General features: G+C 48.2%; 2 protein-coding genes across 3 annotated transcripts in view; both read right to left on the bottom strand.

The window, feature by feature from the left end:
- LOC115466409 (gastrula zinc finger protein XlCGF46.1-like) overlaps positions 1 to 3,428 on the bottom strand; it is a 70,040-nt gene extending 66,612 nt beyond the window's left edge. For both annotated transcript variants that reach the window (XM_030197613.1, XM_030197612.1), the window contains exon 1: positions 3,035 to 3,428. In XM_030197613.1, the coding sequence (XP_030053473.1) occupies positions 3,035 to 3,058 (24 nt within the window). In that variant the 5' untranslated portion in view covers positions 3,059 to 3,428. The remainder of the gene's footprint in view (positions 1 to 3,034) is intronic.
- The window catches only part of LOC115464537 (zinc finger protein 845-like), a 924,208-nt gene that overhangs the window by 848,704 nt on the left and 61,491 nt on the right, over positions 1 to 14,013 (bottom strand). The gene's annotated exons all lie outside the window — the stretch shown is intronic.

A 14,013-nucleotide genomic window follows, 5' to 3' on the forward strand; every position in this document is an offset into this window, starting at 1 on the left:
AAGTTTCTCCGACGTGTCCGCTTGAAATATCATTTCCGACACCGGTATCCCACCCAAATCTTCCTCGGTGAAGACCGAAGCAAAGAATTCATTCAATCTCTCCGCTACGTCTTTGTCTTCCTTGATCGCCCCTTTTACCCCTCGGTCATCCAGCGGCCCAACCGATTCTTTTGCCGGCTTCCTGCTTTTAATATACCGAAAAAAAATTTTTACTATGTTTTTTTGCCTCTAATGTTATCTTTTTTTCGTACTCCCTCTTGGCCTTCTTTATCTGCGCCTTACATTTGCTTTGACACTCCTTATGCTGCTTCTTGTTATTTTCAGACGGTTCCTTCTTCCATTTTCTGAAGGCATTTCTTTTAGCCCTAATAGCTTCCTTCACCTCACTTTTCAACCAGGCCGGCTGTCTTTTGGAGTTCCGTCTTTCTTTTCTAATTAGTGGAATATGTTTGGCCTGGGCCTCCAGGATGGTATTTTTGAACAGCGCCCATGCCTGTTGTACAGTTTTTACTCTCACAGTTGTCCCCCTAAGTTTTTTTTCCACCGTTCTTCTAATCCTATATAATAAAACGCACCTCCAACATTCTGAAGCTGACTGCATGGCTGAGGCATTCCTGCTCTCTGTATCCATCTCCTGAATTGACATCACGTACTTCCGGGTTCGTCACAAGCAGAAGTGACCAACCACACGAGGTTTCTCGGCTTCAGAATGTTGGAGGTGCATTCTATTAAATAGGATTGGTCAGTTCCTTGAAGCACAGCCAGAGCTCAGTGTCCTGCACAGTAACGCTCAGACACCAGAGAGAGGGGGGGGGCCTGACAACAGAGGGGGGGGGGGGTATCTGTCACACACACACACTCTCTCTCTCTCTCTCACACAGTCAATGTCTTTCTCTCTCTCACTCTCACACACTGTCTCTCACACACTCTATGTCTCACACTGTATCACATTCACTCTCTATGTGTCACACAGTCACCCACACACTCTCTTGGTCTCATACACTCAGTCTCACAGAGAGTATGTGTCTCACACACACTCTCTCTCTCGCACACACGGTATCTGTGTGAAACACACACTCTCTCTCTCTCACACTGTCTCACATACGCACTTGCACACACTCTCATTCTCACACACACACTCTCTCTCTCACAGACACACTCGCACCCAGACTCACTCTCTCACACACACACACACACACACTTGCACATTCACTCTCTCTCTCACACACAGTCACTCTCACATACACTCTCTCAAACATACACACTCCGAGGAAAACCTTGCTAGCGCCCGTTTCATTTGTGTCAGAAATGGGCCTTTTTTACTACTTTTATCATAGTCTCCTTTTTTAAAGTTAAACGCTAACATATTTGACTTCCTGTGTATAGTTACTTCAAGGTTGATATTAAAACTGATCATATTATGATCACTGTTATCAAGCAGCCCCAGTACTATAACGACCCTCACCAGATCATGCGCTCCACTAAGGACCAAGTCTAGAATTTTTCCTTCTCTCGATTCCTGCACCAGCTGCTCCATAAAGCTGTCCTTGATTTCATCAAGGAATTGTACCTCTCTAGCGTGCCCCGATGTTACATTTACCCAGTCTATATTTGGATAATTGAAGTCACCCATTATTATCACATTGCCCATTTTGTTTGCGTCTCTGATTTCTTTTATCATTTCTGCGTCTACCTGCTCATCCTGGCGAGGCGGGCAGTAGTATACTCCTATCACCGTCCTTTTCCCTTTTATACATGGAATTTCAACCCAAAATGATTCAAAGGTGTGATTTGTGTCCTGCTAAATTTGTAATCTATCTGAGTCAAGGCTCTCGTTAATATAGTCCGGTCCACCCTATCACTAAGATATACTTTGTACCCCGGTATGACAGTGTCCCACTGGTTATCCTCCTTCCACCAGGTCTCAGTAATGCCTATTATATCCAATTTTTCATTTAGTGCAATATGTTCCTACTCTCCCATCTTATTTCTTAGACTACTACTACTACTACTTGACATTTCTAAAGCTCCTAGCATTTACATATAGACATTTCAGAGTATGTTTGTTGTTCCTATTTGCATGATGCTTAGTACTGGACACTACTGATTTGGAATCTTTTGTCTGATCTTTAGTTGTATTTAAGGACACCTGGCCTACCACGGTCTGTTGTGCAACCTCACTATCCAGAAACCCTATCTTCCCTGTTTGTGAGGTATCTTTGAAAGATACCTTATCCCAAACCATGCGCTTTTGAGCGACTGTCGGCCTTCCCCCCATTTCTAGTTTAAAAGCTGCTCTATCTCCTTTTTAAATGCTAACGCCAGAAGCCTGGTCCCACCCTGGTTAAGTTGGAGCCCATCCTTCCGGAATAGGTTCCCCCTTCCCTAGAATGTTGCCCAGTTCCTAACAAATCTAAAACTCTTCTCCCTGCACCATTGTCTCATCCACGCATTGAGACCCCGGAGCTCTGCCTGTCTCTTTGGCCCCTGCGCGTGGAACAGGTAGCATTTCAGAAAATGCTACCCTAGAGGATCTGGATTTGAGCTTTCTACCTAAGAGCCTAAATTTGGCTTCCAGAACCTCTCTCCCACATTTTCCTATGTCATTGGTACCCACATGTACCAAGACAGCGGACTCCTCCCCAGCACTATCTAGAATCCTATCTAGGTGATGTGTGAGGTCCGCCACCTTCGCACCAGGCAGGCAAGTCACCAGGCGATCCTCATGTCCACCAGCCACCCAGCTATCTATATGCCTAATGATCGAATCACCAACCTAATGGTCAAATCACCAGCAGAGATGGAACTAACACAATTAGAAAACTAAAATAACCTGATGGCAAAAGTAGAAAAATTTATTTTATTAGAATATGTCAGTTTGTGGAGTGTATATCTACCACAGCTGGTTTTGCACATGACTGGGGCCCACTAGAAAAACCTCCAGCATAGCAGTGGTCAATCTCCAGCTTTGGGATGGGCCACCCTTGGCATCTCTGCAGAAAGTGATCCATGCAGAGTGAAAATTATTTCTTACCTGATCAGAAACTATGGTAGACATTTCCCTCCTGTTTTCCCTCTGAGTTCTGCAGCTGCTGTAGTGGATTCAGGCCTGGGATTTTCTTTTGTTCCTGGAAAGCTGAATAAGACAGGAGGAGTCTGGGGTAATTCCTAAGCGTCACGTTCCTCCCTCTCCCCTTCTGCAGAACTAGGCCTGGGGTTTGCAAGGAATGATTTCCAGTCCATGGAGGAAAGGTTTTCTGCTTTTCTTCTTCTGTTCTGACTCTTTTCTGCTCTACACAGTGCTGCAATGCAAACTCTACAGGAAGAGAAAATAGCTGAGCATGCGCAAAGCTCAGCTGTGGTCAGGATCTCTCCTTAAGGTGGAGCAATAGAGCTGAAGGATGTTCCAGGCAGAGCAAGCAAGTCAGGTCACTGGTTTAGAAAAAAAAAAAAGAGAGAAATTTGAAGTATAGACCTAAGCATAAATAATGAATAAATAATGATAAAATAATCAAAATCTATGCTGGATTCAAGGCATTTTACACTGATGACTCATAGGAGAAAACAGCAGATACAAATTGTTGAGAATGGCCAGATTTTCATGTCATAGGTCCATAAGCAGTCTGAAAAAGTGTTTAGGAACTTCTGTAGCTTTTTAAACTTTTCACATGAAAGGATAGGGTTTGAACTATTGCATTACAAATTGTTTGTTCTAACAGCATTCATTAAAACCTCAATTTTTCTTGCTGGTGTCTTTAGTTACCTTGTCCCAGAGATGGTCACATATAACTGGTCAATATTCAGCCAGCAGCAGTTCAACATTGGTCATCACTGGCTGAATTATACCTGGATATTCAGTGCTAGACGCTATCCAGGTACTGACACTGAATATCTGGCACAAGGCAGCCACCAAGGAATTACCCACATATTGCTAAAAATTCAATAGTGGTACCTGGAAAGCTACCCAGTTAAGTCAGTCTTGAGAAAATCCATTACCTGGCGACAAAAATGATAAAGGGGATGGAACGACTTCCCTATGAGGAAAGGCTAAAGCGACTAGGGCTCTTCAGCTTGGAGAATGTGGTAAAAGCAGTTAGCTTAGCAGGTTTGGCTAAAAGAAAAGTCCATAAGACATTATTAAGATGGACTTGAGGAAAATCCACTGCTTAGTCCTAGGATAAGCAGCATAAAATCTGTTTTACTGTTCTGGGATCTTGCCGGGTACTTGTGATCTGGATTTGCTACTGTTGGAAACAGGATACTGGGCTTGATGGACCTTCAGTCTGTCCCAGTATGGCGACACTTATGTTCTTATGATGAGTCTTGTTATTTCATGTGGAAAAGCTTTGTGTGTTTCTTGTGGGACTTCTTCAATGATTGTTTGTGCAGCCCTGAAGCAGTCTTAGGGTAAAACATGATCATATTTGGATTTTAAATATTGTTCTTAAAATTGGTTTTACATATGTAATCAATTAATTATGACTAGATTTTACATACCACAACAAATTTTGTATACTGTCAAACCACAAAGCACAGAATGTTTTACAGATCAATAAAAAAACAAACAATAATTACATACTGTATATTTGCAGGATAAAATGATCTGTAACTATCAGAAAATACCTGTCTAGCATTTTAAGATACAAAGGTGCGGGGAAAAGTGGTCTTGTGCCGTGCACTGTGGCCACATTCTACCACAGCAGTAAAATGACCAAGTTCCCATTTTTTTAAATTCATGGCCACACGCTAATGTTGCCCATTAAAACAAATTAGCATGTGAACTCTTCCTTAGCGTCCCTCCAGACTGGCCCAGGATTGGACTGATGGGTTGTGCACACCTTCCAGCAGGTGGAGACTGAGAAACTTCTGGCTCGAGAGCCAATAAGAGCCCTGGCCATGTGACTCTAGCCTCAGTATTCTCAGTCTCCAGCAGGTGGTAGGAGGTGGGCCCATTAGTCTCTCTCTCTCTCTTTTTCTAGTTAAAAAAAAAAACAACAAAAAAACTTCTGTGCCTACAGAATCTAGTTTAGAGGCTAAGTACATAGGAGATTTTTCTTCTCCAGCCTCTGGGGTGCTAAACTTGGGGGTCCCTGGGTCCCTCCACCCCCCCCCCCCTTCCTTCCCATCTCCCTTTGCTGGGCAGGGAAAGGCTAACCCTTTTGGAGGAAAAGTGTTTAGCCTTGCCAGGTCCGGAGGGACTAAAGGAAAGCAAATTAGCAGGTAAGGTCTAATTTCTCCTTACTGACACCTATTTTGTAGGTGGTAAGGGCTCACTCATTAGTTATGTGCTAATCAGTTAGGGAGTTTTTTTTACAAAGGTGTGCTAGCAGTTTAGTGCTTATCTGTTGGGTTAATGCGGGAGCTCTTACCGCCACCTCAATGGTTGGCGGTAAGGGCTCCCCCTGGAAATGGCTACGTGGCAAGTGGTTCACTTACTGCACAGCCGTTTCTTTTAAAATTAAAAAAAACGGCCTTTTACCCGCTGCGGTAAAAGGGGGCCTCAGCGTGCATCAAAAACACACAGCGACACTAGTAAAAGGGAACCTTAGTGCCAGGGGTGTAGCTAGGTGGGGCCACGGGGGCATGGGCCCCCGCAGATTTAGCCCTGGCCCCCCTGGCTTTTACCCCCCGCCACTTACCCTCCCCCGCCACATTCGATCCCCCCTCCCCCCGCCGCCAACATCCCCTGCTGCTGCTGTCAGGTACCTTTGCTGGCTGGGGTCCCCAACCCCCTCTAGCCCAAGTCCTCTTCAGTGCCGGTCTCCGGCGCGTTGCTGATCTGGATTCTGTTTCTGTGAGTCCTGACGTCCTGCACGTAGGAATGTAGGAACCAGGGGCGTATCTGCGTGGGGCCACAGGGGCCTGGGCCCCCGCAGATTTCGCCCTGGCCCCCCTCCCCGCCGTCAACCCTCCCCCGCTGCTTACTTTTGCTGGCGGGGGGCCCCAACCCCCGCCAGCCGAGGTCCGACCCGCAATCTCCATATTTCGTCTTCCTCCGTGGCCATGTGCGTCAAGGAAGTAAGGCTGCAGTGCTGATTGGTTGAATCCAGTCGGCGTCAGACGTCGCTGCGACGTCAGACGCCGAACTGGATTCAACCAATCAGCACTGCAGCGTTACTTCCTTGAAGCACATGGCCACGGAGGAAGACGAAATATTGAGATTGCGGGTCGGACCTCGGCTGGCGGGGGTTGGGGCCCCCCGCCAGCAAAAGTAAGCAACGGGGGAGGGTTGACGGCGGGGAGGGGGTGGAGAGAGGCGGCGGCGGCGGCGGGGGGAGGGAGGCAAAAATGTGCCCCCCCCTCTCTGGCTCTGGCCCCCCCTACCGCCGGATTCCAGATACGCCCCTGGTAGGAACATGCAGGATATCAGGACTCACAGAAACAGAATCCAGATCAGCGAATGCGCCAGATTCGGAGACTGGCGCTGAAGGGGACTTCGGCTGGCGGGGGTTGGGGACCCCCATCAGCAAAGGTACCTAGCAGTAGTGGGGGTGACTTGGCGATGGCGGGAGGGTCGAAAGGGACGGGGAGGGGCGGTGGCGCCAGGCGGGGTTGGCGGCACCAGGGGGGATAAAATGTGCCCCCTCACCTCGGACTCTGGACCCCCTCTCCCGGTGAAGTCTGGCTATGCCCCTGCTTAGTGCACTGACTGATGAGTGCTGGCAGGCCCACTTTTCACTGCCAACATGCCCCCTTTGCCATAAAAATGAAAATATTTGTAGTGCACGACTTGCACATTCTAATCTCAGACTTAGCTCAGGACCGTAAGCGCTTTTAACTTAGTAACCCATATGGTTCATCCAGTCTGCTCAACAAGATACCTTATGTGATGAGTTTATGATATGATACTACGTATGCATATTTTCTCTTGATTTGTCCTTGCCATGCGCACACCCAATGTTTATAGGGCTTGCAGTGGAAATTCTGGCAAGGGTGTGTCAGGAGTCACAGCAAGGGCCTGGGCACATTTAAGGAAGGCCCAGGTTCTCCTCCATTGCCTTCACAATAGGTCTTGTCCTTGTCTACCATTTTCCTTGTTCCTGACCCTGCCTAGCCTCGTTGTGTGTTGTCTCAAGCCCTGCCAAAGTGCCAAGCCTTGCCTGCTTCTAGCCCTGCTAAGCCTTGCCTTTCTCCAGCCTTGTCAAGTCTGCCTGTTTCCAGTCCTGCTGAGCCTTGTCTTGTCTCCAGCCTTACCAAGCCTTGACTGCTTCCAGTCCTGCCGAGCCTTGTCTTGTCTCCAGCACTGCCAGGCCTAGCCTTTCCGAATCTTGCCTTGTCTTTAGCCTTTCCAAGTCCTGCCTGCTTCCAGCCTTACCAAGCCCTGCCTTCTCTCCTGCCTTTCTATTCCTTGCCTGGACTCCAGTGTTGCTAAGCTCTGCCTTGCCTCTCATTCCAAGCCCTGCTTTGCCTTCAGTGTTATACCTTTCCTTGCCTTGTCTGGGTCCATTTCTTTCCCTGCTACCCTGCCTTGCCTTGTCTGAATTAGGTTTGTGCCTTGCTTGCCATGTCCTGTCTTGCCTTAAAAACGTAAGAATAGCCATACTGGGTCAGACCAAAGGTCCATCTAGCCCAGTATCCTGCTTCCAACAGTGGCCAATCCAGGTCACAAGTACCTGGTAGAAACCCAATTAGTAGCAGCATTCCATGCTACCAATCCCAAGGCAAGCAATGGCTTCCCCCATGTCCATCTCAATAACAGACTATGGACTTTTCCTTCAGGAACTTGCTCAAACCTTTTTTAAACCTAGTTACGCTAACTGCTGTTGCCACATTCTCTAGCACCAAGTTCCAGAGCTTAACTATCCTTTGAGTGAAAAAATATGTTTTAAAAGTATTTCCATGTAAATTTTATTGAGTGACTCCTGGTCTTTGTACTTCTTGAAAGCGTGAAAAATCGATTCACTTCTACCCGTTCTACACCACTCAGGATTTTATAGACCTCAATCATATCTCCCCTCAGCTTTCTCTTTTCCAAGCTGAGGAGCCCTAACCTCTTTAGACTTTTCTCATATCCATCCCCTTTATCATTTTGGTAGCTCTTCTTTGAACCTTTTCTAATTCCGCTGTATCATTTTTTGAGATATGAGACCAGAATTGAATGTAATACTCAAGGTGAGGTTGCACCATGGTGTGATATAGAGGCATTATTATATTCTTGGTCTTATTCACCATCCCTCTCCTAATAATTCCTAGCATCCTGTTTAATTTTTTGGCCACCACCACACACTGGACAGAACATTTTGGTGTATTGTCTACAATGACACCTAGACCTTTTTCTTTAGTGCTGATTCCTATTTAATTCTACCTTTCCCCAAGTTTAAAAACAATTTCCCATCAAATTCTTACCAATGAAGATCTCTCCTTCTCTAGAACTATTCTCACAGCACCTCTGTCTGTATGGAGACAAGGGGTAGGCTCATTGATGATACTGGATACATTACAGATGAGGTGGCTTACAGGAAGTGGCTGAGTGGTTAGAACTTTCTGGAGATAGATCGTTCAAAACTGTTTACTGGTTCCTGCTCCCCTGAGCTGCATGCATGTTGTATTATCTCTCTTGGACACATGCTTTCCCATTCTAAGAGGCATTACTACACAGGCAAGGAGGTGCCTGAGTGATTAGATCACTAGGACTTATCCTTCTGGGGTGTTGAGTTCAAATCCCATCACTAGCTTCTGTCCTATCACGGGCTTTCCCATTCTAAGAGAGATCCGTAAGCAGGGGAGGAAGTAGCCAGTGCCAGCTAACCACTACAGTCATGAACCTGTGTGCAACATGTTGCAAACTTTTTATACTTACATGTCTGGGGAATAATGCTTGGGAATTATAATCCGCGGTTAACCTCTCCAAGGCCCTCCTATATCTAAGATAAAGATCTCCTATGGTTTGGGACTATACAATATAGTAGATGTGAAGCGTCTGTTTACGCTTTCCAAAAATACTAGGACTAGGGGGCATGCGATGAAACTACAATGTAGTAAATTTAAAACGAATCAGAGAAACTTGTAATTAAACTCTGGAATTCGTTGCCAGAGATTGTGGTAAAGGCGGATAGCTTAGCAGTGTTTAAAAAAGGTTTGGCCTGCTTCCTAAAGGAAAAGTCCATAGACCATTATTAAATGGGCTTGGGGAAAATCCACTATTTCTGGGATAAGCAGTATAAAATGTTTTGTACTTTTTCGAGATCTTGCCATGTATTTGTGACCTGGATTGGCCACTGTTGGAAACAGGATGCTGGGCTTGATGGACCTTTGGTCTGTCCCAGTATGGCAATACTTATGTAATATCATTTTTCTTTTCCAAGAAACAGCCTGACCAGCAGCTTTGGGTCTCCATAAGAGAAATTAGGCAATTGCCTTCTAGAAGACGTTTCCCAATGTTTCCACATGAATGATGTCATGACATCATTACACACAGATGTCACAACATTAAATTGGCACAAATTGCTTTCTATATAGTATATGGAAATGTGATGACTGCTTTCAGCAGTGTTTGCAAATCCCTTTAAGCAGAGAGCTGCGGATGTCTGTTCCATTTTGTTATTAGAATGCAGAGTGTTTACACTGTGTTTCTGGTGATATATTTGGGCTGTGTTGTGACCCAACCCCATTCTGATCCAGCCTCATCCCTTCTCACCTATACCTGTGAAGGAGTGGAACGCCGAATACTACTCGAATACTGCTGAACAACAGGACAACCTCATTTTTGTGCCTACTGATGGACGTATACTTATGCACTCTACCTCTGCTTTTGCTTTTGGCTGTTTAGCCACACCTTATTACTGCACTGGACATTTGTGCCTTATCTAGTTTTACTGTTTACTAACGAAAGAAGGTTGCTGTTTACTAATGTAAGGACAGAATGCAGGACTATTAGACATATAGCTTGTAAGAGTAGTTTGCAAGGCCTATACAAGACCAGCTTGCATGTAGCAACGCGACCTTGGAGGGTGCTGACACCCCCTGCATTCCTGAGCCGAACCTTATCTCCTGTGCTAGAAAGGAGCATTGTGTGTGTGTGAAGAATAAGCTGCTAAGTTTCGTTTTTCTTGCCAGTATCATTTCAGTGTTATGACGTGAGTATGTACTGGGACTACAATTTTGTACTGTAAGAACTACAAATGTTTACTGCGCATGCCAGTTGTGCTGCCCCTCACTACCTCTCTACCCTCATCTCCCCTTACGTTCCCGCCCGTAACCTCCGTTCACAGGATAAATCCCTCCTCTCAGTACCCTTCTCCACCACCGCCAACTCCAGGCTCCGCTCATTCTGCCTCGCCTCACCCTATGCTTGGAACAACCTTCCTGAACCCTTACGCCAAGCCCCCTCCCTGCCCATCTTCAAGTCTTTGCTTAAAGCCCACCTCTTCAATGCTGCGTTCGGCACCTAACCCTTACCGTTCAGTGAATCCAGACTGCCCCAATTTGACTGCCCCTATCGGACCGACCGTTCACTTGTCTATTAGATTGTAAGCTCTTTGAGCAGGGACTGTCTCTCTTTGTTAAATTGTACAGCGCTGCGTAACCCTAGTAGCGCTCTAGAAATGTTAAGTAGTAGTAGTAGTAGTAATATAGCTTGTAACAGTAGTTTGCAAGGCCTATACAAGACCAGCTTGCATGTAGCAACGCGACCTTGGAGGGTGCTGACACCCCCTGCATTCCTGAGCCGAACCTTATCTCCTGTGCTAGAAAGGAGCATTGTGTGTGTGTGAAGAATAAGCTGCTAAGTTTCGTTTTTCTTGCCAGTATCATTTCAGTGTTATGACGTGAGTATGTACTGGGACTACAATTTTGTACTGTAAGAACTACAAATGTTTACTGCGCATGCCAGTTGTGATGTGTAAGGGGCCAAATGCGCAGGCCCAGTAGGGAAGTATAAATGTAAGTGTCAGATGATTTATGACACACAGTGTCCCGAGACTACTCGGTGCTGTTCACTTGCTAGCAATAAAGTTGCCTTGTTTGGAACCAAAGTTTGCCTTTCGTCTCCTGATTTCCCACCTGTTTCATTGGCGACCCAGATGGGACAGAAGTAGAAAGGGGAATCGGATTATATTCTTCCCCTCCCCCACTGCGGTCGGGTCAGGTTATCGATCCCCACCCGAGAAGGTGGTGAGTGGCCACCGCTGATTTCAGCGTCCATCTCCCGGAGGAGGGTCGATCAACTCTGCCTGACTGTAGAGGGGGCTGTGTGGTTCCGGCAAGGCACCTTTTCTATTTCAGAAAGAAGCGTACGACGGCGCAGCCTGCGACCCCGGCGGACAGGCGAGTATACTCTACGTAGTGACCGGCCCAGTAAGGACCGAAGAAGAGGCGTGATCACCCTCTTTTAGCCAGTGACTAATACGGACTATTGGTATACGACTATGTCCCGAAACTCACTAGGCTCCGGCGACGAAACCGAGCGGCGAACGGGAGGGTTTCTTGTGGCGTATGAAAGTGTGTGAATGGGCTTGCAGTTCCAGGCCGGGCGACCGCGTCCTGGTCAGGCCGAGTGTTGACCCTTTTGTGTCTGGTGGAACGAGACCCCTTACTCCTCCACCGCCCCTTCCCCCTTTGTCCGTCACCTGTCCTTTGGCACTCAGGTTAGGATGGGCGGGGGTGGGTCTTCACCGTTAGACTTAATGACGGAACACTTTAGCGAAGTGTTCGACCAAGATAAATGTAGCAGGGCCGGTATGATACAGAGATGTCAATTTATGTGGCCAGGGCTAGGAATTGCCGGATGGCCCCCGGGAGGGTCATTCGAGTATGAAAAAGTGGCGGCGGTTATGAATATTGTTATGGTTGAGGGAAACCCAGGCTGTCCCGAGGACATCCCATACATAGAAGCGTGGTTGGATGTAGTCCGGGACCCGCCGGCTTGGGCCCAACGGAAGGTAGAAAAGGCCGCCCTCATGGTGGTAAAGCAGAGAAAGGGCCGGAAAACTAAACTTAAGGCCCTGCCGACCCATGCCTTCGCTCTCCAAAGCTCGGCAACCGCTGCCGTTCAGAAGGCCGCAGGGCCCGCCCCCATACGGCCTACCGCCCCTAGCGCTGAAGCCACTGTGACCACGCCCCCTGCTACCATTGGTAAGGCAGGAGCTACGCCCAGTACGACCAACACACTTTCTAGAATGAAACCCCCAAAGGAAACCCTAGGGAAAGTTCAGGGTTTGCCCAAAAAGAAGCCTCCGAAGGCCCCGATACTTGCGACGGCGGAAGCATACGAAGACGACATCGCACCACCGCCGTATGCCCCGATATACCCCGACATCGCGAGCCTGGAGGAGGGCCCGGATAACGCTGATGCTTCCGGGTCAGATTCGGAGGCCGGAGAGACGTCCCGTCCAGACTCACCTGAGTCACCGGGCCCCGCAACCATACGGAAGAGTAAACGGGTTGTGAAGAACATTACTCGGTTCCCCCAATCGAGTCCGCGCAATGCCCTCCCTTCGAGCAGGAAAGAGGGAGCCACTAACCTATTCCCAGTTCGACAATCTACCACCTATACCCCTAACCCGGCGGAAGGGGGGGGCCAGCCCATTGAATCAACAGTTTATAGCCACGTTCCTTTCTCAAGTGCCGACCTGTATAACTGGAAATTGCATGGGCCGTCCTACGACCAGAAACCCGAGCAGTTGGTAGAGCTGGTGGAAGGCATTATATACAGTTATAATCCGACTTGGGGAGACCTTAGGCAGTTGAGCGCCCACATCCTGACTACTGAAGAACGCCGCCTTTTACAACAAAATATGGAGCAAGCTGTCCGGGATGCGAACCCCACCCATGCCAACTTACAGAATCTAATAGAGACGGAGGCGCCACTCGCTGCCCCTGCGTGGGACTACCGAACCGCTGAAGGCCAAACCCTTATCCGCCGATACCAGCAGGCGTACCTGGCCGCCTTAAAGAAGGGGAAACAGAAGGTTACCAATATGGGGAAAATTCACAGTGTAGTCCAACAAAAGGACGAGAGTCCGGGGGATTTTCTGGAACGGCTTATGGAAGCATTTAGAAGGCACAGCCCGATAAACCCCGAAGACCCCAGGAACCTCCCAACCGTAGTTATGAGTTTTGTTAGCCAGTCAGCACCGGATATACGAAGAAAGCTGCAGAGAACGGAAGGGTTTGAAGGGATGAGCCTCAGCCAATTAAAAGCTATAGCTGACCGCGTATTCGGGTATCGCGACCAAGAAGAGAAGACAGAGGCCCGGAAGGAGTCGACTAGACGGATGCGGGAGAAGGCAGATGTGTTGGCCACGGTACTGGAAGAACGCTTGAGGTCTAGACCAAGGGGGAGGGGCAGAAAGACAAGAGGAGCACGGTCCCCCATAGGACGTAACCAGTGTGCAAATTGTAGAAAAGAAGGGCACTGGTGGGCTGACTGCCCAGAGGAGATACGGGACCACCCGAGAGAAGAAGAAACATGGGACCGGCCCAGAGAGGAGGAGACGGACGACCGTGCAGGGGCCCCCAGACGAGGCCGGAGCCGGGGTCGAAGAGACAGGGGACGGGATGACCGGAGGGAATGGCAGATGGCTATGGAGGCTACCCGCGATAGTACCGCATGAAGAGACCGGGAGGGCAGAGTCCCCACTGACCCTCTGGTGGAAATTCGGGTGGGGACAGAGTCTATGAAGGCCTTACTAGACACTGGGGCCCAACGATCTGTTATCACCACCGCCATAGCCCCAGCCACGAAAGAAACTATACCAATTGTGGGAGCCTCCGGGAAATCCCTTGCAGCCCCCCTCCTCAAGGAACGCCAAGTCCAGATCGGAGGGACAATGGTGTCTCATCAGTTCATACACATCCCTGGATGTCCAGTCCCCTTGATTGGTCGAGACCTACTCTGTAAGCTCCAGGCCACCTTGAAGTTCAAGACCACGGGTGAAGTGGAAGCTCGCTTTGAAGACCGGCCAGTGACACTTATCTGCCCGGTAAGGGAAGAATGGAGACTACACGCTCCCCCAACCGTAGGGCCTGGCAGCTGCCGTTACGACCAGAATACCCCTTTTGCCCAGCAGAGGC

The sequence above is a fragment of the Microcaecilia unicolor genome, chromosome 3 (assembly GCF_901765095.1).
Source record: "Microcaecilia unicolor chromosome 3, aMicUni1.1, whole genome shotgun sequence".
In the NCBI taxonomy this organism is placed as follows: Eukaryota; Metazoa; Chordata; class Amphibia; order Gymnophiona; family Siphonopidae; genus Microcaecilia; species Microcaecilia unicolor.